Raw genomic sequence first — 23,059 nt, forward strand, 5'->3', positions numbered from 1 at the left:
TTGGTGCAAACCCCCTCTTGGCCGTTAATAGAGCCATCATGAAACTCACACATCAATTCTGCAAGTTTACGCACGTGCAAGTGCACACGCACACAATGGCAAATCTACTCCATGCTGTTGTACTAGCTGGAAATTACTGGAAAGTGTTGCAGTGTAGAGTTTTTGAAAATGTTTAAGCAATAAAGAGACTGGTGCCATTCTTTCAGGTCGATGATCTCACACATCAGTGTGTCTAGCTTACATTTCCAAGTAGCTTGTGGCTAGATACTTTCAGAATGAAGTAGCTTTCAAGTAGTTCAGCTACTTCTTTCACCATGTAGCTGCATAGCTTGACAAAAACAACATGATTTTTTTGTGCAGTTTGTCCACTACATGCCATCTCCCTCAATTGGTAGAAACCTATTTTTGAGTTTTGAGTGGACTCCAATCACCTTACCTAATAGCGTCACGGGCTGAATGTCATGATGCTCTAACTATCAACTAATGAGAGCTTGTGTGCTCTCTCTCTCCCGCGGGTCTACAACATCATTAGCCTCTCTTTATACCACACAAAGATGAGACCTAAAATCACTGTCACCGCTCATCAGTTGGTATTTGGGGCCTTCGGCCGCACGCCTTGAGGGCCTCTCCAACTCCTTTTCCCAGCCTGAATTAGGGGCCCAGCACGTCCCTGAACAGGTGTGTAGTCAAACCTATAGCTCTGAGTCCAATTAGTTTGACTCAGGCTGGTGTGTGTGACTTCCACAGTATCTATGAAGGACGGTACAGGCCTGTGGCAAGCCCGGTCTAAATATATGATTGTCAACTCACGGTTTTGGCAATATGTATATAAACATAGACCTTTTTACTGACAATTTACTTCATTTACTTTTTTTTCCCCATTGTTTTTTGTTTAACTTACCCGAATAATTTGTTAGCTTTACAAACAGTGGTGTTAATGAGTCATGACCATTTGAATTAAACCATTAAAACCGGGAAAAAGCATCTGTGTCATTTTTTTTTTGCGTTGGCTATTCAAAAAGAGCAGATATACAAGCTCACTGTGTGCCACTTCGTGCCACGCTGCGAGCTTGCACATCTGCTATTTTTGAAAAAAAATGTAAACCGTGAAAATGTGTGCAAATCTTTGAATATATATTTTTAAAGCAAACATTTGTAAAATATTTTGTTCCAGGGACCCCTAGAAGCAAAGATTTGAGTTACAAACAAATGATCGGCTTAAAAATATATATTCAAAGATTTGCACACATTTTCACGATAAAAAAAATATCTGAGGGAGCTCATGGGGGCGGCCATAGCTGAGTGGTTAGTGAGCCCGCCTAGGGAGCCAGAGGCCCTGGTTGCCCCAGGTACGATTCCAGGCCAGGCCAGCAAATGTGTCGATGAAATTAAATTTGTCCCTGAGCAAGACTCTTAACCCCTAATTGCTCACAGGCCCTCATTGGAAACAAGACCGCAAGGACTTTCATGAACGGACCGGTTAAAGGAATTATCCTTATCCTTATAGTGCCGCGCTATGAGCTTGTAGATCTGCTATTTTTGAATAGCCAAAGAAATCTAAAATGACAGAGATGCGTTCCCGGATTGAATGGGTTAAGGGGTTCTCAAGGTGCCCCTTGGAGGGGAGATTTTTTTCCCAGGTACCTCCTCATCCTCACAACACCGATAAGCATATACTTACAACCATTATGTGTACATTTAGATGCCATTGGAACTATTTGTATTAAAAATGTTTCAATCAAAATCATTCAGACCCATTTCATAGTCATAAACAGAAACCACTACTACTATATGAATCATGTGCCGATAGTAATTTTATTCAAATTGCTTTTGTGCAAAATTTGACGGCACACTTTTCAAGTAACTGATCTTAATGGTTCAGACTTCAGAAAATGAACACTTCTATAGTCCTAATAAAAATAGACATGTAAAATGACCAGTCTAAAGGTGACTTTTAGTAGGTGCTTCAATGTTTAAATAATACATTTATTGTAAGGGATTTTCGATATAGACTTTTTTTTGCCAATATCCGATATTCCGATATTGTCCAACTCTTAATTTCCGATTCCGATATCAACCGATACAGATATATGCGGTGTATTTTCACCAAAAGTCAACTAATTGTCAGGTAACAACATCACATATCAAATAGAATAGCTATAATATCAATATAATATCTAATAAATATCTAATACATCTACTATAATACAGTGATGTTGTTAGGTTTTCAATGAAATTAGTCCCGGGACTCACTGGTGGTCATTTGAGTGAGTCCCACTAATCTTAGATTAGATTGGCCTATTTGACAGTGCAGAAGCATAATTGCTTTGATGCCTATAACATTAACGAGCGTCAACGAGCGTCAGCTGGACACAGACAAACACACCTGCCCTCTGCAGTACTCTAATTTGAAAGTGAGTGGAGTCTTGTCTCATTTCTCTGCAAAAGCCCTTGAATATGATGGAATATAATTAAGGATTACTGTGATTATGGTAAACTCACATTTCATATCACAAAATTTAAAATAATATGTAAAACATTTTTTATACAAAAAATATATATATAATCTGAATTATTTCGCGGACACCCTGGCCTTGCGTCGTGGACCCCCCCTTTGAGAACCGCAGGGTTAAAGAGCGTGAAATGACCTTGCTATTCACTAACCTTGCACAGCGAGAGAAGAGCCAAAGAGCACAAGCAACATGAATAAATCCACGTTGTGTCTGATATCATTGTGAAAAAGCGCATTACACATAAATGTCATTGTTCATCCATATATCCGTTCTAGGTTAAGGCAGAAATTGCACCCATATTCAAATCCGTCAAAATAATGTCGCGCAAAGAACTGTTTAACGGTTGCAATGGTGGCAATTAAATTATACTGCTGCTACATAGAGAGGAGAGGATATTACTGTCTTTGTGTCTCTCTTAGACTGGAATGTAAATAACCAGAAGAAAACAAAATGTAAAGAAACTTCAGGAATAAAATGATAGCGAAAATAGCAAATCTACAAGCTTGTGAGCTTGTAGATCGCCTATTGTTTGCTATTTCTGAAATGGGGCTGAAGCGGTTAAACGCTTTTCAAGTACAGTGATTTACAAGTTAATATGAATTTTGATGGTCTGGGAAGGTCAAGTTGATTCTGACTTTGAGTCACGTACCTCCATAGGGTATGTGATCAGTCTGATCATGTATTCTGGTCTTAGCTGCTCCTCTGTGGTGCAGCATGGCCTCATCTCTCTCCTGGCTGTAGATCAGCAGATTAGTGAGGATCTGTGCCCACCTTGCCCCACCTAAGCTGCTGTGTGGGTGGAAATCATTCACGTCCTGCCTCCCACTCCCCCCCACCACACACACACACACACACACACACACACACACACACACACACACACACACACACACACACACACACACACACACACACACACACACACACACGTTTATACTTACATTTTAGGACGTCGATTTTATGAATTATATTTTTAAAAGTTTGTGCCATTTAAGCTGAAAATAGCTGATCTACAAGCTCATACTTTGTGAGCTTTTAGATCGGCCATTTTCATTGTGCGGCGACACCTGCACGCGACGAAGTATAAATCTGGCATAATTCATCTTACCCCAACTCTAAAAGTAACCTCTAAATGTCTAATCCAAAACCCTAACACCAACCTGAATCTTTTCCTAATTGTAATGCCTAACTCCCCAAGTCAATATATATATTTTTTACCATAAAACTTTTGTCCATTAGACAATTAGTCTATTTCTCAAATTCTGCTATACTTGTGGGTACATTTGGCCCTCACAACAAGTGTAGTAATACAAGACACACACGCACACACACACACACACACACACATTCATATCCTCTTCCCATCCATCTCATTGGCCTCGCAGCGATCAACCTGCACCTCGAGTCCACGAGCAGTCTTGGATCTGCTCACACCACACTGTCAGTCTGTCTGTCTGTCTGCCTCCTCTATGATAAGCTGTTCCTTGTGATGCCAAATCCAGGAAACAGGCAGCAGAATTCCACAGCGTTATCTAAGCCTTCACACAGGTGACCATTGCTGTCAGCTCACCTGGCATTATAGCCGGATGAGTAAAAGGAAAAAATGGAATTACATTTTTGGAGGTTGCGGTTGTTTGTTTGCTTTTTGTCAAACTTACCCGAATGATTTCTTAGCTTAACAAACTGTGTTGTTAATGAGTAATGGCCGTTTGAATTAACGCATTAAAACCGTGTCATTTTATATTTTTTGCGTTGGCTATTCAAATATAGCAGATATACAAGCTCACAGCACGTCACTTCGTGCCGTCCTGCGAGCTTGCACATCTGCAATTTCTTGGGGAAAATCGAGTCCATGATCAGTCCTGGATCCGCTCACACCACCCTTTCAGTCTGTCTGTCCCTCTGTCCGCCTCCTCTCTCTCTGATTAGTTGTTCCTGTGATGCCAAATCCAGGAGACAGGCAGCAGAATTCCAAAGCGTAATCCAAGCCTTCACACAGGTGACCGTTGCTGTCAGCTCACCTGGCATTATAGCCGGATAAGAAAAAAAAACAAAAAAAACAACTAGAACCTGCCATTTTAAATTAGGCTCAACTTGTGGCGTTGCAATAGGAAAATACTGAAAGGATTTTTTTTCTGTCTAGAATTGTTTGTGTACACATCGATTTTCATTTGTGAGCTTAGATCCTGCCTCTGTCAAGTCAGACGTGATATGATAAGCCACTGTCGTGCTGTTGTTGTGTGACTTGTTTGAACTAAACAGAGCTGAGCGATCTGCAAGCTCACAACATGTTGCAGCGTGACGCTTGTTGATCGGCTATTTTAGGTGCGCGGCACCTGCTCTCAACCAAGTATAACTCAGGCTGTTCCGAGTCTTTGCCACACTACAGCAGCCTCTCTTCCAAATAACAGCTTAATGTGGCTCTCAATTGTCGGGCTGATTCATTTCATTTCAGAGTCAGCGGTGTGCCCGTCCATTTCCAGGCAGAATGCTGTCCGGGAGTCTGAGATGGAGTTAAGAGGCAGGGAATCACCTGATGATTTGGCCGTTCTCTGCCTGGCCAGATGGGCCCCTCCTATCCCAGTCACTTTCCATAAAGCATGCAATCTGTCAGATGGGCCACACTCTGGACACGGTCGACACCAAGAGAGACCCAAATTAATAGAAGTCCCCTGTCGAGTTTAGGTGTTGTTATCCTGTGCCCTTGGGGAGAGACATCCATTTCCTCTGACTTTGAGCTCGCAAACCCAGTAAGAAAGGGAAATAGACGCATCTGCCTTTTCTGTGTGTCTGTGTGGACCTGCCTATAGGCTAGCTAGTTGCTAGTGGTTAAGATGTTTGGCTTTAGTGCCCATCTCCGCGTGGGAGACCCGGGTTTGAGTCATGGATGTTACAAATGCAATCACACACACCCTTTATGAAGTCACCTCAATAAATGTTAATCAAATTAATAATATGCTAGTTGGATTGCAATCGACATCACTTAGCTCCATCCTCCTTTTGTACTTAGGAGCCCTTCCCAGGCAGTATCCTGTCCAGCTTACAAGCTAGAATCGGGGTTCTCACTCCAACAAGGTTAACTGACCCACACGGTGGATGTGACATGCAAATGCAGCGATAGAAATCTGATCGTGCAAATGTCACCATTCAGAATTATAATACAAATTTGGTGAGCTCTCGGGAATGGGATGTTGCCTAGGCTGCTAACCTACTGTATATCACCAGTGGTAAGATCAGCCTTGATTGTAGTTGATAATCTATGCTGGTTAAAAAACAAAACAAACAAAAAACTACATATTTTAATCGACTCTCTTAAATACACCAACATTGTTCTTGTGAAGTAGGAATACGAATGATGGAAATCTGAGAGAAAGACTGGAGAGAGGTAGACAATGAATGTGAATGAGAGAGACAGGGAGACAGACATGGTACAACTGGTCATGGCTGTAGACATTTCAATACTACACTATTACTGTTAGGGCTTAGGGCATGTCTCCTGCTAGAGATTTGACCCTTTTTGAAAGACTGTTTAAACGCAATTATTTTGACTTTTTCAGAAAAGTATGTTTTTGTATAAGTTTCCATAACTGGATCAAAATCAGTCTGTATGCAAATCTAATGTAATTGTCCTTCAACTTTAACTGCAGTCTGCACGAGGAAGCAGAAATATAACATTTCAAGTGAAACAACTTGTGCATGTAAAATAATAAAAAAAAGTGTCAGTTATAATGTGGCTTATAAATCACTTAAATGACAAAAAAAAACTGGGGAAATAAATCATTTTTCAGGTGACTTGCCGAACCAGTGAGGTGAAATGAGATGAGATGAAAGGAGAGGAATGACATGTTTTCCTGGACAATCACTGCGATGTGACACTATCTGTCCCTCAGCCAGACACTTGAAACTCTGAAGGAACGAGCAACTAGAAACAACACTCTCTGGAGAGAAAGAAAGAGATGAAAAGAAAACTCTGTGCGCGTGCATGCGTGCGCCTTATGCCGTTAATCCATTAAAACTGTAATTGTTTTCAGATCAAGAATGCTGTGTGCTAATACAGTAAGCATTGAGATGTGGTCCCCTACAGTCTACTACACCTCATCATTTTAAGCACTTGGAACCTGGTGTGCCTATTTTGGGCATGTCATTATGGAAGAAAATCACAATCACAAACGTATTGTGAGCTTGCAGATCTGCTATTTTTGCCCCATGACACCATTGTACGACAAAGTATAAACTAGGGCTTTTAAAGGATATGTTTATTTCACAAATCAGCTCAGTGTTTTTTTTACCATGCATGTAGAAAAAAACAGGGATGGGAGCGGGGAAACAAACCCACCTTCTATGACGTCAGTGAGCATCCTGAAGGTACCGAAGGACCCGCCCACCTCAGACATCAGCAACATTATGAAAATCACATAATTACAATTGTTCGGGTGAAATTCACCCAACGTTAGTGTTCTGGGATCTAGGGTTAAGAGTGTCTGCCCTGAGATTGGGAGGTCTGGGTTAAATTCCCGGCCGAGTCATACTGTACCAAATACTTTAAAATTTGTATCCAATGCCTCCCTGCTTGGCACTCAGCATCAAGGGTTAGGCTGGGGGTAAGTCCCTGCGATATACTAGCAGTGTTGCCAGATACTGTGAGAGAAACAAGCAACCAGGTCTAGGAAAACCAGCCCAAAAGAAGCGACTATGGGCCACATGAGCACTTTAACATATACATCAGCTATTTGAAAAAGGCAGATCTACAAGCTCACAACGCGTCGCGAGCTTGTAGATCGGCTATTTTCAAATGAAATATTGTGGGGAAATTATATTAAGTAGATCTGGCAACCCTGCATACTAGCATCATGTCGACAGGTGGTGTACTTGTACATCATGGCTGGGAGATGTACTTGTAGCGTACACACTACAGAAACAGGAGATAGGCTCCTGACCTATGGGCCACATGTCTTGGCACTTACTCTTTATTTCCCAAGTCATGTTTGAGTAATGACAACAGCAAAAGCTATGGAGGAAGAAATTGACTGTGACTGCGTTAAAAGCATGACACGACAGAGGGTCACACTGATGTAAAAGCAGAGTTGATGAGGCAGAGAAAAAACAGTGCATGAGAAAGAACAGATTGAGATTAGATGACCCAGAAAAGTACTGATGCTTTTAAGAGTGGTTTGCTCAGCAGCGAAAGGGACAGGCAATCAAGGAAAGAATAAAGTTTGAAAGGATACTAAAGTCCTAAGTGTTCATTTATCCATTTGTAACTCAGAGATCGTATACAAATGGAACCCGTTTTTTACACTCTTAGAGTTAAAGTTAAATTAAGGATTTTACAGGAGAACCAAAGATATGACATGAAGTTATCGAGAACCCCCAGAGAAGCCTTGAGGTAGCAAATAAAGAGGCCTTATAGGTAGCAATACATTTGATGCCATGCAGAACAAATTTCCCTGCGGTGACCATACTGTACAGTATATCTTGTCCTCAATGCATGTATTTTGGGAATGTCCAGGAGTGACATATTCTGGTCTCAAGTGGTTAATATATTGTATGATTTAGTTGAAGTTTCAATTCCATGTGTATCACACTCTTTCTTTATTGAATGATGATTCTTTCTGGAGTTGCTGAAACTAAAACATACTTGTGTCAAGGTGAAAACCTCAACCTTTGTGTTAACAAATGGGAATTTTCCTTTCTCAATGTTTTACGTTTAGAATTATCAATCGCAGCAAGAGCAAACATTAATCAAGATGTGAAAGTAGTCATTTCGTAGTCATCAAGAAATGTGTTGGTAAACCTGTGAGTGTATGGTTATGGTTATGTTTAAAGGCATAGATTGCAGCTTTACCCTGTGTTTAAATAAAAACACTATAAATACAATGTTTACCAATGCCACTGCTTGTTTTGATAGACAGGGTGTTTTTGGGCTACCAAAACACATACTAATACAAATACAGTGAGAGGGCAATGTGTTTCTGCAGGTGAACATCACCACACTATAGTGGCTGATGACTGCTGGTATATAGGGAAATGATGTGTAGAAAATGTATTTGTCTCATTATTAAACACATGGCAAAGTTACATACTATGCCTTTAAATTGAATATTTAAAAAAGTGGGAATAGATGTATTTTTCTTTGTGTGGTGTGTGTCACATCTGTTATGGATGGACGCAGTCACTTGTGATGCGTAGCCTGCGAGCTAGTTCAGGTAGATACACTCGAGAGCAGGTTTATACACATGTGCAGCGCTATGTGGGCGATGTATGTATGTATGTGACATGTCAAGCAGCTGACCAAATTGGCGGTCTACTTAAGCTCACCTGATTCATTGCACTTCCTCTTGCTGTCAGTGCTGCCACTGATGTTGTATGTGCTTTGTTTGCTCCCACCACCACCCCAGCACCACCAGGCGAACAGCCTTTTTGCATGTTGTTGAGGGAAGCCTCGCCCTTCCCCTATTGGGCGGCCGCGCGGGCGGGGACTTCTTTCCTCTACATTAGAAGAGTTAGGACGTCACATTCTAATACAGCCCGAATACCCCATTTCAGCACTGGCCTAAGTGGCGTACCTCGTTAATCATTAGACTCTGAATCCACTTCCATTGAAAGTCTGGTTTCGACTCCCGCTTGGGACAATACTTTTTCAAACAACCGCAGACTACTTTCTTTCGTCGATAAAGTATAGTTTTGGACCATGACGGAGGCGCGCCGACTCAGCAGACCTTGAGGCCGAGGAGTCGCGCCCGAGCGCCTCCAGGCGCGAGTGCCCGCGACGACCGGCCGATGGTCTGCTAGTCGACTAAGCGCCGTCCGAGTTATGTACCGATAGGCACAGAATCGTAAATGATGTTGTGGGGACTGCGTTTGCCCCAACTGCCACTCAGTGCACTAACATAGCTCGCGTCGCCAGGCTCTCTCCCCACCCGCCCACCCGCCCTCTTGCCTTCAACAACATGCAAAAAGGCTGTTCGCCACCAGCAGTAGGCTCTGCTTTCCCTAAGGGTTCTGTTTTCCCCTGGGGGGGGGGGTTGTTATAGATGTATATCGGCCTGCTCTTAAATGGTTGTCTGCTTATGTGCTGAGCAGGGAGTAATGTATAGCAGAGCCTTAACGCCGAGATCAAATATAATGTTCATACCTGTATTTACATTTTATCTGTTTCAATATTTGTATTAAACAAAAAGGTAGACGATACACCACGAGCATGACGAGACATAGGGCACAACATAACCCAACATAACAATACAATAAAGACATAAGAACAAAAAAAGACAAATCATAAGTAACTTATTCACACCAAATACAGTATATGAAAATCATCACAATATCGCTGCCAACAACATCTCTCCCATATACAGCCGAGCCATTTTTATCCATCCCCTGCCTCCCAATTAGTATGACAACTAACTGGCATCTTCCGTCACTCCAATACACAAGACATTTGACCACTCATCCCCTATATGTGGCGCTAATGGCAGCCATGCTTCTACAAATTCAGCCAAGGTACCCAGCAGAACATAATGAGTCTCTCCAAGGGCATTAAGCGTAACACTTTTTCAAACCACAGTAGGACACTTGGAGGACTGTCATCAATCCATTTATTAAGGATTGACAACCGAGCAGATGTCGATTTTATAAATAAAAATGTTCTCACGCTATTATTGGTCTCAATCTTTCGTGAGTTATCTGACTGAACTGCTGTTATGCTCTTTTGGGGGAGCCCTATTTTTAGGGGGTGGTGGGTGAGAGGGTACTTTATACATGCACGCACATACATGCTATGCACAAATAAACATGCATGTTGACAAGTGCTTTGCTATTAGCCTATTATTTTAGGAACCTACATACAGGAAAATATACATTTATACTATACAGGGGGGGGGGGGGCACTGAAAGTTACGACATTTTAGAACTTCCCCCAAAATACTTTCTTGGGAGCTCATGTGAAATACAGTAATCCACTTCCATTGTAGCACTGATCTGCAATGTGATTAATCAGCAAAAACGGTGGAGAATACGTGCGTGCAGTGCGATCCCACCCAAAACCACCAACCTAAGGGGTGCTTAGGTTGGTGATTTTGGGTGGGATCGCTTGGGGGGCCTTGAGTGTTAAATTAATTCTGAAAGTGTAAAAATGGACCTGGGGCAACTCCCCAGGTCCATTTTTATACTTTCAGGAATTAACTATTTTGTAGTTGTTGAAAAGCCTTGCAGACAGAGGTCCTGTCCTGCAGCCTATATGGATGTTTTAAGAATGTAGATGTTTTTTACTTCCAAAGAGATACAGTTTTTGTTTATTTTAATTTATTATTTTTTATGTTTTATTTGGATACTACATTATTTGGGTACTGTATTACTAAAAAAGCCAACAAAGACATTTTGTAGGGAAAATACAAGAAATCATAATAAAAAAAAAGTTCATGTGATCGATAGATTTGTGGAATAAATGTATGCGTAATAATCGTGAAACAATGATTAATTCTCTCACTATAATCGTACCACCAGAATCCATAATCGTCCCATCCCTACTTTGATCGTGACCGTGACCCTTTTGACCCAAAAGATAATGATCTCTTCAAAACCTGAAAAAAAATGTAATAAGTTACTACTATACCTGTATACCCATTGAACTCTGTTTGAACAAACTGTTCCAATGTTTCTTTCATTGATCCTCACATCCCTCACTTGTGTCTCTTCCCTGCGTCTTAGCTCCTCTAACATAACGATGCGACGATCAGATGCAAGGTTGAAACGCGAGGCCGGAGGAATTGATCGGGTTCGATTGGTCAAATGAGAAATTGTTGTGCGACACTGTCACTCCATCAGACCGTTGACAGCGACGTTCATCAGACAGGGGTGGGGTGCAAAGCGTTGAACTTAGTTCTGATCATGCGTGTTACTTGTTGCCGTGGTGAGAGGCCACGGTGCCCTCATCTGCCTCCTGTTAATTGCTCGTTATGGGGAAATGCGTTTTTAATTGTCCACTGGTACAGATCATCTAAAGTTCATTAGAGCTAATGTCCGCAAGTTGGACAGACAGACAGACAGACAGACAGGCAGGCAGGCAGGCAGGCAGGCAGGCAGGCAGGCAGGCAGGCAGGCAGGCAGGCAGGCAGGCAGGCAGGCAGGCAGGCAGAAAGCAGACAGAAGCAGACAGAAGCTGATGGCTTGTAGATCTGCTATTTTCACTACCTCTTAAACTGTTATGTTAAACTGTTAAATGCTATGAAAAACAAAAATGGAAAAAATGGGAATACCCGACTAAAGAAAAAGTTGAGTATTCCAAAATTATACTTAAGTACGGTACTTGAGTAAAAGTAATTATTTACTTTCCACCACTGCACTGAATTTACTGTTATCATCCCCCGCTTGCCATTTAACCCATTTTGGGCGGGAACCCCTATTTGTAACTATACCTTTCAGGACGGGAACCCCTTTTGGGGTTCTTCTTGCTATGTACAGTATACATATATAGCAACATTTGCTGTTAAGTTTTTCAGAAAACTTAGGTCAGGATTTAGAAGGCGTTTTTAGAATCTGCCTCAGGTCTAAATGGGTTAATAAAGCACTTCAGGTTAACAATGGTGGTCTAATAGTGGTGTTAATAGCTTATTGACTCTGCCTCAGCTGTAATCAAGCTGGACGGTGGATCCCATTGATTTAGTTAGTTTTGCACCTGTCAGCCGTAAGAATGCGCCATCGTCTGGGACAATTCATTACCACGCTGACTGTCTGTCTCAGAGCTTTAATTATATACTTTCTTCTAAAGTTCTTCTCTTTTCTTTCCTCTCCCCTTGTCTTTCTTATGACCCCCCTCCACCCCTCCAGTGGTCGTGTTGTATTTGCAGGCGATTGGAACCAAGGAGTGGAGAGAGGTACTGTAAACTGACCTAGTTTGTCTGATTCCCCTGTAATGACCGTGTCTGACTGCATATTATCTACCCAAACTCATTGTAGTTGTTTTTTGTTTGTTTGTTTGTATTTTTCATCTTTCAGCAAGTTCAAATAAGGCGTGTTTATTTTAAGATTTTTTTCCCCACAGAGAATGCTAGAAGTTAAATGCTAATTGTTCCGTAGAAACGTAGATATTAACATAATTGGCATTGGAAAAGTCCCACATCTCTGTCATGTTTAATGCATAAAGGGGATGAATATTTCTCCTTCTGGGAGGAATTGTCATATCTTTTCTCTCTTTTTAGACACCTGAAGGTACAGAAAAGACAAGCTTGGCATGCAGCTTGTAGTCCTGCTGAGTGACTTAAATGTATTTCAAAGCTGCAAAGTTCAGTTTGTGGTTTTGATGTGATGAAATGTTGTCAGTTCAAGAAAACAGCTGCTTCACTGCTTCACTGCTTCTAATGGTATGGATAGGCTAAATTCAGAAGTATTTAATGTACATGGAAATATCACTTAACTTATGTATGTATGTGATTTTATTTTTATTTTTTTATAAGTCTGTCTCTCCAGCTCTTTAGTAAACAGAAAATACATTTTCATGTTGGGGTACCAACTGTATCCAATCAGGAGAGATAACTCATCCAGGATATAGGATAAACAAGTGAAATTGGAAGTGATTAAACAATAAAAAAAACATTGGGACACATTTGGAACTGGGACGCAAACTTTGAAGCTGATAAAATATCTTCGGGGGTTCTCTCTACTGATTGGATTAAATTGGGCTGGACCTGAAAAATATAATTGAAATTTAGCTGATTTATGAGTTTGTCTTTTTACTAAAGAAAAGAGCTTGAGAGATGGGGAGACCCCTGTTACCAGTGTTGGGCTATATTACTTAGGAGAGTAATATGTTACTTATTACTTATTACTCCTTTGAAAAGTAATAATATTATATTACTTATTACTTGGAATCAAGAGTAATATATTACGTATTACTTTATATTACTTTCCCCGCGCCCCCCGCAAAAGAAAAGACGTGTACAGTTTTTTGCCTTTTAGAACTGAATCCAATTTAATGGAACAATAGAAAACAGTCAACAGTCTTTATCCTTTTAAGTATTTTGCTGCTGCAAATTCCATATTTGGAATTGGAACAATAATTATCCTTACAGGAACAACATCAATCTGAACTGCACACACTGGCTGCAGCCTCTCAAAAACTGAAACAATAAAGTAAACTTTTTGAACATTTCTTAACCTTTTCAACATATCTTACACCAGTCAATATTAATTAGCCAAAGTGCAAGGGGGGAGGAGAGAGGAGAGGAGATATAAAGCAGTGGTTCTCAAACATTTTCATGTCAAGGACCCCCAAATTGACACTTATTAGTCCGCAGATCCCCATTTCAAAAGATATGCCAGGGACCCCCATAAGAGAAGATTTTTTACGGCTCTAGCAGTGATTCTCAACCATTTTAATTTCAAGGACCCCCAGTTTGACATGCATTAGGGCTACAGACCCCCATTTAATGGCATTTCTATCACTTGGACCGCAATTTATATTGTAAAATCTATGTCAATTTAACTCTGAGAGTGTACAAATGGAACCAAATGGACCCGTTATGGGTCCATTTGGTGCCTATAATCTATCATTTAGCTGGGGACCCCCTGGAACTCCCTCAAGGACCCCTGGGGGTCCCCGGACCCCACTTTGAGAACCAATGATATAGAGGAGAGAAGAGGAGAGGAACACTGTTTCCTCTCCTCATCAGCAGTTTGTTTCCCCGACCACCAGACAAGTGACGCAGGGGGACTTCTGAAAAGGGCCATGCCGAAAATAGGTTGCTTTATTCGGATACAATGGGTGTCTGCCTGCCCCCTGCCGGTTCTCTATTTTTAAATAGGCTCTGTCATGATTAATTGACCATATATATGAAGTTAAACAACTAAATTCTATCCGAACGATATCTTATAAGTAAATTCCGTGCCTCAAAATAGAAGTTTGAGAGCTTTTTGAAGTTGAAGACGGCGGAGGAAAACACGACGCATATGGGTCATGCGCTACGTCATAACTGTGCGCAGGCTGCGTGCTAAAAAGAACTGATCTGGAAGCTAAAAAGCATCTCTGTTGACGTAGGTTGATAGCTTGTAGATCTACTCTATTTTTGCATGATGCGACAACTTGCCTCTACGAGAGACGGAGAGAGAGAGTAAATTAATGAATGAGTAACAAAAAAGACGCTTGTCATCAGTAACGAGTAACGAGGCCTTTTTTGACCGAGTAATATGGTATTATATTACCGTTTTGGCAGAATAATACCTTACTTTACTCGTTACTGGGAAAAGTAATAATATTACAGTAATATATTATTATTAATTCGTTACTACCCAACACTGCCTGTTACTGAACAAAAGCGTTAACTTTTTTTTTACCTTTTTTATTTAAACTCTTTACAAAAACATATCATCACTAACTTTCTGTGATACGTTGAAAGACTAGAGACACTGTGTGTGTTACATATTCAGTTCCATCTACAACTTTGGGACATAACAGAACACAACAGAATAATAGTAGAAGTATATTGCATTACTATTGGAACATAGTTACAAGGACATATGCACCCACCCTAGGGCTTCTTTTTCTTTCTTTTCTGAAAAAAAAAATGTTTGGCTGAAAATGTAGTTGAAATCCAGCGGGCGGAGTTGTTCTTAATGCTTTGATGAAAACGGAATGTCCCCACTTCAATTTGTTAGAGAGGTTTGAACTCCCCAAGGCTGAAAGCAACCGATCTGTAAGCTTGTAGATGGGCTGTTTGTGGCCCATGACATCGAGGACAGAGGAAAGCACAGTGTGTACACAAATTAAAATGGAAGAATTGCCTATACCAGACCTGCCAAAGAAAAGACCAAGGACTCCAGGAGAAATGTACTTTGTCGGCCTCGCCTCGTCACATATTATGGACCAGGTGATTTGGCATTCAATTCACCATCCATCGCCTCTACTCTCTCTCTCTCTCTCTCTCTCTCTCTCTCTCTCTCTCTCTCTCTCTCTCTCTCTCTCTCTCTCTCTCTCTCTCTCTCTCTCTCTCTCTCTCTCTCTCTCTCTCTCTCTCTCTCTCTCACACACACACTCACACACACACACACACACACACACACACACACACACACACACACACACACACACACACACACACACACACACACCACAACCTTCAAAACCCTGTCTCCCTTGCCAATTTGCCTCTGACGAGATGATTTTTTTTCTCAGTTATTTATCCACTGGCGCTGATGTGTGTCGCCGGGCCTTTGATAGTGCCGATCCGCTGGCGTCTAGACGCCTCACGCGCCCTCATCCTAACATGACAGGACCTAATCAAAAACACACCATGAACTTGCACCATAATCAGCAGAGCAAACATCCCACTGCGGGCCCATGCTAGCATACACACGCACACAGCAAAATTGTGAGTTCATAATTGCACTTGAGAGCAAACCCAGACAAATCCTTTGTTGGCTTTGACATAATGCCTCGTTAGCACATCATGCCTTCATAGTTGTGTGGGGGGGTTGACAGTGAAAAAAACTGAAACACTGAAAGTTATGACAAGAAAAATTCACATCAATGTCATTTTAAGTATGGTACTAGATAGATAGATGGATAGATAGAGGGTTGGGTAGGTCAGCAGTACAATTAGTCCTGTCCTGCAAAGAAGGCAAAGAGGTGAATGAAGCCTGTAGGCATGTTTATTTAAAGGGAAGGAAATGGGTTAGGTGTAGAGTGTGGTGAAGGGATCAGGGCAGGTGTTGGGTGTTGTTCTTTGGCAGGGTAGTGGGCAGGCAGCTAGCTGGTTAGGGGTTCCCAGTCACTGAGAGCTTGAACTTCTGATTCTACAGAGGAGGAGAGGAGAAAAATGAAGCATCGCGTTAGTTCATGCAGGGCACATACGCTCAGCTGTAATCAACTGTCAGTCTGCTGATTGCTTTCAATCAGCCACGCTTTCCCACACACCAATCACACCTCATTCCCTCAACAAGGCGGTCCGTTTACATACGGCTTCCTCCTACACTGGATCTCTGCTTTTCAATTGCTGCCACACGCTTCTGCTGCTGCTGGCAAAACTTTCCTCCACCACCCCAGCCTCCACCTTTTAGTTCTGAGTCTTGCATTACTCAAGCGTTTAAACTGAATGTTGAACTGAAATTCATGTGTGCATGGCTCTTAAGTAAACTGGAATTTAATGTTTGTATGGCTCTAAACTGAATTCAATGTTAAAATGCATTCAAGTTTGCATTCAAGTTTGCACGACTCAAGTTATTCTGATTAAATGTCTTGCTATGGACCCGCTCTTGTACTGTAAACCTGTGGGGGGTTTTGCATATAGCGTTCCCTGATTTTCTTTGCATGCTGCTTGGCAAAATTTAGGGAACATCTTAACCCTTGCATTGTGTTAGAAACCTGCATACACTTTTTTATTTTTTATTTATATGTTTATTTGACAGGGACAATACAAAAAACAATGAATCAAGTTATAAAACATGAAACAACGTTGCATTGTATATGGGGTTCATAGCCAAGGCTAATTTGCGACCCCAGTCCCTGGTTAGACCTTTCTATACAAATATCTACGTAGTAAAAAATTCTGTTACAAAAAGGACATGCATGAAGCTCTAATCTAAACAAGTACAAAAACAATAACATTCCCAAATTACATTCATGAAAGCAGTGACATTAACGTTTTAAAACGTGCCTAACATGAGTTTGATTTCAACCAGTATTTAACCTTTCCATTAAATATTTTGAGATCATTTTTTTTTATTTCAGTTGGTAGGGCATTCCACAAGTGTATCCCTTTTACACTGGTCAAATTTGGTGTTAGCGGGTCAAATTTGACCCGTGATTTAACTTTTAATTTAATTATTTTCAATTATTTTTTATTTTATAAAAATCCTTGTTTTAGTTTTTTAACTTAAAAAAAAACAGTATTATTAAAAATAGTGACACATAGTGGTGTACGGGTAAAAATTTACCCAAAAGGGTACTTTTTACCCATTTAAACTTGAAAAATTACCCTAACACAATGGAAGGGTTAAAGAGCGGAGCCATTAATGCCAAGTTTAACTGTATTCCATTTGTTTAACCAATAAATGGTTAAATCTACTTTGATGTGAGTTCCTGACTGAAATAGAGTCTCTGACAAAACAGGGATGGCACAGATTTCTGCCTGTGTCTCTGGTCTTCCTCATTTCACTCACTGTAGAGCTGAGAGAGGACTTTTATGCAGGGCTGGGAATGAACCACAGCTGCGGTTCGTCAGTTCCTCCTCCCTCTTCTCAGCTGTGGTGAGTTGCCTAATGAGACTGCTCATTAGGCAACGGGAGCTCTAGAGTCTAGAGACGCACTGGAGCTCTAGGCACACTGGAGCTCTAGGCTCACTGGAGCTCTGGGCAAACCTGCCTCTGATTGGCTCCCTGGCAGCAAGGGCCAGGGGCCAAGGTAATTAAAAAGAAGGTATGGTCATCTACGCCATTTTCGCTATACAGCAATTCCAGCCGGTAGATTCGTTGCACTGGGACACTGGGAGGCAAACTGCAGGTTCACAAGCTGGTCCAGTCGGTTCACCGAACGTCCGGTTCCAGTTTTGCCTCCCATGCGCGTCAATGGGGTACTGGCCTGTGGACTGGACGGTACCTTCTTCTATCAATTACCTTGCCAGGGGCCAGGAAGCCATTCAGATTGAAAGGAAGTATGTGTGTGTGTGTGTGTGTGTGTGTGTGTGTGTGTGTGTGTGTGTGTGTGTGTGTGTGTGTGTGTGTGTGTGTGTGTGTGTGTGTGTGTGTGTGTGTGTGTGTGTGTGTGTGCGTGCGTGCGTGCGTGCGTGCGTGTATGTGTGTGTGCCGCATTTCTTCATGGTGAATGAAGAATATATATATATGCGCCAGGAGGATCAACATCAGCAAAACTGCAAACTATCAAAATCATGTTTATTTTCTTTGGATTCTTGATTCACTGTGAGGAACTGTGACAAAAACAAACATTCTCCATGAATTGAAGGGCTTCACAGGGTCAGCAATTGATAGGAATCTTTCATTTTGGGATTGAATTATTCCTTTTAACTCCCCTACAGTTATTAGACACATTTCCCTGGGTAACTAAACAATCTGCCACCGTTCACCTGCAATGCATCAGCACCTATTAACCAATCAGTCCCCCATCGATAGATTATCAGCCGCTAAAATAGAATCGCAGAGAGGGACTATCACAGGATTTCTCTGCCGGGTCGATAGCGCCAGGTAGGTTGCCGAGGTCCAATAAACTGGCTTGGTATAATGGATAGGGTGGTGGGTGGAGGTGGGACTAAAGGACATGAGCTGGGGGTATTGAGGCTGTTTGGAAGGCAGTGCCGGGGATCAATAGCTCATTACACCATGTTGTCGGGGACAGAGATGGAACGTTCCACCGAGGGGGATTACTGGTCTGATTGTGGAGGAGATATTGCGAGGAGGGTGGGCCGTGGGGGCTGGGACGGGAGGGCATTTTGGGGTTTGCTCGGAATCTATACGTCATGTCCCCGGGGACATGTATATTTAGCACATACTGTAGACTTGTTTCGTGTGTATATATATATACCACTACGTGAAATGGATTTTTTTGTCATGGGAGAGATCTGTGTTTCAGAGAAAACTTTAATTTGTTGTTGTCGTTGTCAGTGGTTTCTCTCTAGGAGTGCGACAACTCAAGTTTTTTTTTCCACTATTTAGTATTACAGTACCGTATTTAATATATCTTCACCATATTCTCCTTTCTTTGATCGGTCCAGCTTGTTCATAAATTCTCCTTGAAGATGCATTCAAACTGTAACATCACATACTTTGTCAATGGGGAGCCTTGTGGAACGCCATTGAGTTGGACGTCAACATGGCATCACAGTGATTCCATGCTGTTTCTTCAGGAACAGTACTTGTTTTGTCACTGTCGGGTAGAAACCGCATATCTATCTCCATATTTAGTTTTTATATCTTTACACTTTTTGATATTGGCCACACTTTGCATCTCTGTGGGTTTTGGACATACAAAGTTTTGTTCTTTATCATCTTCATCAATCACAATAATTTGTGTGATGACAGTTTTATTTGTATCTGTTCAGTGACAGTTTGTATCTGTTTTGATCTGTGTGGGGACAGTTTGGCAGGACAGAGGTGATTGACAACACTCTGAACCCCGACTTTGTACGAAAGTTCTTCCTGGACTTCTACTTTGAAGAGAAACAAAACCTGAGGTTTGATGTGTAAGTAACCCTGCCTGTTTTTGTTGTTGTTGTCATCTCTGTACTAAATGATATCCCATTAAAGCCTGACATTACATCGCTTGATAACAAACACAAGCCCGTAACTGCGGGGCTTTACAAGCCTACAACACAAGTTTAAAGCACGTGAGAGTTTAGCACTACGGACAGTGATAATTTCATTTTGGAAGCCACTTCAACAAATGAGCAATACTGTCAATTATCAATAGCTAGCGCATAGCGGCCCATTAGTTCAAGTACAAGTACTGTACAAATTCTATTTCAAGTACTGCTCACCACTACCTGCTCCCACATTTAAGGGCGTATTAATTCAGTCAGAAACCATTTCCTCTCCACTGATTGGACAAGCCAATCACAGCTGAGATTAGGTGTCGAGCTGTCCATCCAATCACAGAGCGAGTTGAGAGAAAGGCCAATTTCAAGTCAAGTGGTGGCGTTCCCTTTAAATCACTGTCAACCGGACCACTGGACCACTGATTAAATCATTGTCAACCGGACCACCACACCACTCATTAAATCAGTGGTTCTCAACCTGTGGGTCGAGACCCGAAGGGAGGTATTTATTTTAAGGGGGAGGGGGGGTCCCAAGATGACAGTGAAGTGACAATTTAAGGACTTTTAAGACCTAAAATAAAAACTGGTCAAACATTGGCCAAATTGTCAAATAATATAAGAAAGAGGCAAATCATTTGAAAATAGGCAGAAAATAGTGAGCTTGTAGATCTGCTATTTTGATCTGCTATTTTCACAATATTTCTGTGGAACTGAGTCAAACTAAATGTAATGCCTCAACTCCTACAATTCCAAGTGCTTATCAGAGTGGGGACATCAATGGTAAATGGTGCATTTATATAGCGCTTTTATCCAAAGCGCTTTACATAGATAGCGCATTACATTCACACACACACACACACACACACACACACACACACACACACACACACACACACACACACACACACACACACACACACACACACACACACACACACACACACACACACACACACACATTCATACACCGATGGCGGAGGAAACCATGCAAGGCACCAACCTGCTCATCGGGAGCAATTAGGGGTTCAGCGTCTTGCTCAAGGACTCTGACATTCTACATAATGAGTATACTTCTATTTTTGGTACTTTAAGTATACTCTTACTCAAGTAAAGTTTGAACCCCAGACTTTTACTTGTAACAGAGTATTTCTACATTGTGGTATTGATACTTTTACTTAAAACATGTGAGTACTTCCATCACTGGACTCTTTTAGTTCAAACAAACGCAAAAAATGCAGATTTTTCCCATACACAGAATAACACTACAAAACCCGATTATGCATGTTTGGGATAAGGACAGAGCATTAGGAGAGTGCAATAAAAACTAAAAAATAACAAAAAAATAAGAATAAAATTACAAAAAATATTAAACCAGTAAAAACAGCGGCAAACAGACAGGTCTTTAGTTGTAGCAGTTGTAGCAGACCTGCGTTTTTTCTGCAAGGTTGTTCCAAATATGTGGTAAAAACAAATACTGAACACCGCTTCTCCACCTTTTAGATCTGATTCTGGGTTCAGAAGGCAGACCTGTCCCAGTCGACCGGAGAAGTCTGGATGGTTCACGATAGAGAACAACATCAGAAATGTACTGTATTTTGGCCCTAAACTGTTCAATGCTTTACAAACGGCAGTATTTTTAAATCAATTCTTTGACAGACAGGGAGCCAGTGTAAGGGTCTAAGAACTGGAGTGATATGATTTACTCTTTCGGTAAAGACTCGAGTTCTGAATCAATGAAATGAAATCAAAGGAGTGAGGGAGCAGCGGCTCTACTCCATGTCTCTCCCGAATGACTGATCTTCTTAGACTTACACCTGTTATCTTACACCTCTTATTTTACTGTTACTTTTTTATTGTTTTTTTATTTTTATTTTATTTTATTCTCAAGGTTGAGTCCGAGGACCACCAGGGGCAGTGGTGGAAAAAGTACTCAAATATTTTACTTAAGTAAAAGTATCAATACTGCAATATAGAAATACTCCGTTACAAGTAAAAGTCCGGAATTAGAAATGTACTTGAGTAAAAGTACAAAAGTATTGGTATCAAAATGTACTTAAAGTACCAAAAGTAAAAGTACTAAAATGTTTGAAAATAGCAGATCTACAAGCTCACAACACATCGCGATGCGACGCGTTGTGAGCTTGTAGATCGGCTATGTTCAAATAGCCTACAGTAGGTGTAAAATAGGGCTAAAGTGGTTAATGTATGTTTTATAATATTATAATTGATAATTGCAAAGTAACAAGTAAACTAAATGTGTGCAAATCTTTGAATATATATATTTCTAAAGCGAACATTTGTATCTCAAATCTTTGCTTTTCTGGGGGTCTAAAAGGGTTAACTTACCTTACCTTTTGATCTTACCATGTAACGGTCTTTCATAACCATTCAATTATGTTCTCTTTACAGGTACAATGTAGACTCCAGAAGCTGTAACATGTCCAAACACGTAAGCATGAACTTCAGTAATGAGCAGATGAGTACATCGTTGCTGTCGGGCAGAAACCTTGTATCACAGTGTTTAATATTTTTTTTATTAGAAATGAATTCCCCAATTAAACTTTGCTGCATGATAATGTCACGTAGTGAAAATAGCCGATCTACAAGTTAACAACCCATAACTTTGTTGTATGATAATGTCATGTAGTGAAAATAGCCGATCTACAAGCTAACAACCAATTGCATCGCAATGCATTATGAGCTTGTAGATCACCTATTTTCACTATTTTTGAAAATGTTTGAACATTAATGGACATAATCGAACATTTGACATACCCAAATTAGGGACACCAGTTTGGAAGTTACTGTCTATGGGTTTTATAAATATTGAATCAATGAAAAGTATTAACTAGGAGCTTGTGAATAAAATAATAACTACATTGGATGCATTTGAACACTGGTTCTTTTTTTTTGTACAATTCTTGAAAAGTACCAGTTTCGGACAAGATTTTTTGCCTGACAGCGACGGTTAGCAATCACCTCGAGTTGGCATGAATAAGATGCCTGTCAGTGGATCTTTAAGTGGGGTCCAGGGACCCTCGCGGTTCCTTGAGGCTTCAAGGCTTGTAAATGGACCCTTACAAGTCTGTAACTCTGAGAGTATTAGGGCGGATTCACACTATGGTCCCGGGTGCGCACCCTGGACCACTTGGCAGATATTGTGATAGTGGGAACGTTGCGTATCGTTCCCCGAAACGGATCACCGTACCGTACCCGAGACCGCCTCGGGAGGTAGTCTGGGATCCGGATCATGCGTACTCGGCTACGGAACGATGCAATGTGAATCCATCC

General features: G+C 41.2%; 1 protein-coding gene across 1 annotated transcript in view; it reads left to right on the plus strand.

The window, feature by feature from the left end:
* The window catches only part of LOC308096293 (copine-9-like), a gene marked incomplete at both ends in the record, with an annotated part of 121,719 nt that overhangs the window by 15,721 nt on the left and 82,939 nt on the right, over positions 1–23,059 (plus strand). Inside the window, 3 exon segments of the mRNA XM_080443680.1 lie at positions 12,339–12,385; positions 19,593–19,696; positions 22,178–22,217. Of these exon segments, the coding sequence (XP_080299806.1) occupies positions 12,339–12,385; positions 19,593–19,696; positions 22,178–22,217 (191 nt within the window).

This window comes from Gymnoscopelus braueri, assembly GCF_963280865.1.
Source record: "Gymnoscopelus braueri genome assembly, chromosome: 12".
NCBI lineage: Eukaryota > Metazoa > Chordata > Actinopteri > Myctophiformes > Myctophidae > Gymnoscopelus > Gymnoscopelus braueri.